Below are 3128 nucleotides of genomic sequence, written 5' to 3'. Positions count from 1 at the left end.
TTATACTTACAGATTTCTCTTGTGAGATTCAAGTCTGGAGTAGAGTGCTCTACTAATCTTGAGTTGGTGCAAGAGAGGTAACTTAAGTGATTTAGGCATTTGTATGAAACATTGTCCTTATTAAAACTTCAAAAGCGTAGCCAAAACGAAAAGTATTATGTTATAATACATGTATCTTGATTTTTCTTGTAAATTATACTTAGAACATAAAATTGATCCCCAACACATTTCCGGACCACAAGATGTTGTGTCCCAATGAGAGTTGGGTGAGCCTGGATGACTTTCAGCCTCGCTGTACCTGTCTCTACCCCCACACAACTTGGACTGATCATGCCATTCCCCCCCCCCCCCCCCCCCCCCCCCCCCCCCCCCCCCCCCCCCATCGCCACTAGAAGGTCCCTCAGCCCTACTAATTCTACCCGTAGATCACCCATGTTTGGCAGTAACGACCCCAACAGCACCATCAGCATGTTTCTAGAAATCCACGAGTCCTTCCTTTTTCCCGAATGTCCCAGATTTACTTCATTTCTTGACACCTATGATCTAACAACATTTCTATCAGCTGCTCCATATATTTGGTCTGTCAGTCCAAGTGATGAGTCTCTCCCAGCCAGCACCAGCTCCAGCCTGACCAGCTTGAGTACCATCAGTCTTACTGACCCCATCCCCAGCTCTTCTACCCTTTTCAAGAATTCTGAGGAATTCCACAATGATCTTCTTCCCTCCCCATCTTCCAGCACCACCTGCTTGAACTCGGGACCCAAACCTAGCAGTTCCCCGGAATCAGTCATGTCAGGTTTGCCAGATGGCATCCCCCTCTCAGCTACAGTTTACAAAGACTTCTGGTTCTGTAACATCTCTGACCCTTTACAGTATGGACCAAGACTGACCTCAATCACCACATCTCTCCCTGTCAGCCCAGTGAGCAGCTTCACCAACCTGAGCCAGTGTGATGTGTCCTGCAGTCTGACCAGCCTAAGCCACCAAGGAGTGCCACTTCCAGTCTCCAGCAGGAGACCTGGACCCCTGAACAAGATGGTGGACAGGAAGAGAAAGAGAGATGAGGATGGTGAGGCAGAGGTGTAAGAGGGCCAGCCTATAAGTATGGTAGGTATGGTCAGAATTACAGTGGTAATGTATGTCGGACTCTGAAGCAGCTTTTTCAGTAGAACTAAAGGCTAACTTTTCAGTTTTCTATATTTATCTCTGAATGGAATACTTTCTGCCATTATATACTGTAATACTGTAATACTTGGTTACACTACATTTTATTGTCCTATCTATGTTACATCTCTATATAATTTCTCTGAATAGTTTAATGTTTCCTCTATTATTGCCAATGTGAATGTAAGTCACTACTATTAGTTTGTAATAGCTTAAGGCCTTACTCTTATCACTGTCTTGTAATTGTGTCCCGGTCAGCTATTGCCTCCTCTCAGTGTTATTCTTCAGGTCATCAACAGTCCTGCCGTTTCTTCTACTGTTCACTCATAACACAACCAACACTGCTTTTATGTAGTATCTGGTAAGGTGAATCTGGCATTTGTTTCAAGTTAGAACTATATGTAAAGGCAACAGAAAGGTGAATACATAATTTGTTGTCCAAAATTGACAAAATTGACTAAGTGTAAACTTTTGTTTTAAAACCAATCTGTGCATTGAAAAAAGGCTCATTTCCATTGGGCTGTTGGAAATCAGATACTATTTTCTATCATTCATTCATTAGATGTAATGTTAAAGTCCTAGCTAGTACAGGTGGTGCGTGCGTGGCTAGAAGGGGAGGTGGAGGCCACTGTTTGGTTAGGCTAGTAGTTTCTATACAGTGTGTAAATAAGCTGAAATGATGTGTTTTTCTTATGATTTTGAATGCAATAATAATTGTTTGTTTCTGTTTATTCATGCATTAAAAATATAAATCCTAATATGTTAAATCTGTGTCTTTTGTTGTCATTCATACCCAAGGCAATATCTGGGCGGCTTACACCAGAAACGGGCTTCACACTTGGTACCCATGTCCTTGGCGTGAGGAGCAATACTTTACCCACCAGGCCACACCCACCGCCCCCACCCAAGGCAGTTGTGGGCCGAGTCAGTGTGCTCTGAAAGTGAGGTTTATTACTCCCTTTGACCATATACTAGTATTCACAAAAACTGATGTTTGTCGTTTGTTTGTTTGTTTGGTGTATAACGCTGCACTATGTGGCCACTGGATCAGTCCAGCAATTTCATTCTTGCCTGAAAATAATTGAGTCGGGGCCAGACAATCGAGTGATTGATGTTGTGAGCAAAGATGTATGCGATACTGTAATGTAGATGTATCAACTCAATTAGAATATCTCCAGCTAGAAGCTGCCAGAATAGTTACTGGGCTCCCAAAGTATGCTCCCACAAACATCTGTATTATGAAACGGGATGGTAAACGTTAATAGAACGGAGGGAGCGTATGCAATGTTAGTTCTACAAAATACAAAGTAATATTGCCTCAGCGTATCTTAAAGACACTGCACAAACCAATGTAGGATCAAATGTAAGATATATTTTAAGAAATTCAGACAATACTGTGGTTCAAACTACTAGACGAAAACACTCAACCTGTTCTTTTATTCAATCAACTGTAAGATTATGGAACACTTTTCCTGTTCAAGTCATACATGCAGAAAGAGCAATGTGTTGCACCTCCATATTTTCCCTATGGTGTTAGGAAGCTGAATATTTATCATATTCGATTAAGATACATAACAAGCTAGTCATCTAAAATATACAGAATAGAGATAAAATGTGATCTGAAATGTAAATGTGGTGGTCCATGTAACATATCATATCATTTCAATATTTATCAGAGTGTCCATATTGTAACCACCAAGGAAAATCTATGTTAATAATGCGGGACATTTACAGAACGACGTGAACACAAATGTTGAATTACATTTGTAAGTTTGATGTTAAACAGACATGAATGTTTATCCACAATCGAAAGATCAACATGTCTTAAAACCAGTGCAAATGTTTATAACTCCTGCAAAGAGATTTGGGTAACTCATAAATGTAAATACTAGTGTTTCTAGGGTACATTCCTATTACAGCTAAACACTTATCTGTCCCTGTATATGATTTACTGTACAAGCTTT

General features: G+C 40.6%; 1 protein-coding gene across 1 annotated transcript; it reads left to right on the top strand.

The window, feature by feature from the left end:
* The first annotated feature begins 242 nt into the window (after positions 1 to 242).
* Positions 243 to 1086, top strand: LOC139477668 (uncharacterized). Its single transcript, XM_071260045.1, has 2 exons — positions 243 to 345; positions 383 to 1086. The coding sequence occupies exons 1-2, from the start codon at positions 243 to 245 to the stop codon at positions 1084 to 1086; spliced, it is 807 nt and encodes a 268-aa protein (XP_071116146.1).
* The last annotated feature ends 2042 nt before the right edge of the window (positions 1087 to 3128 follow it).

This window comes from Haliotis cracherodii, unplaced genomic scaffold, assembly GCF_022045235.1.
Source record: "Haliotis cracherodii isolate W230 unplaced genomic scaffold, xgHalCrac1.p SCAF_34, whole genome shotgun sequence".
NCBI lineage: Eukaryota > Metazoa > Mollusca > Gastropoda > Lepetellida > Haliotidae > Haliotis > Haliotis cracherodii.
Note: the sequence above shows the minus strand (reverse complement) of the source record. Positions and strands in the feature narration are given on the sequence as shown.

Excerpts from the sequence above, each read along its gene's own strand:
- LOC139477668 (XM_071260045.1), top strand. The coding sequence starts at position 243 with ATGTTGTGTCCCAATGAGAGTTGGGTGAGCCTGGATGACTTTCAGCCT. Across the intron at positions 346-382 it reads TGATCATGCCATTCCCCCCC|TCGCCACTAGAAGGTCCCTC; the intron begins CCCCCCCCCCCC and ends CCCCCCCCCCCA.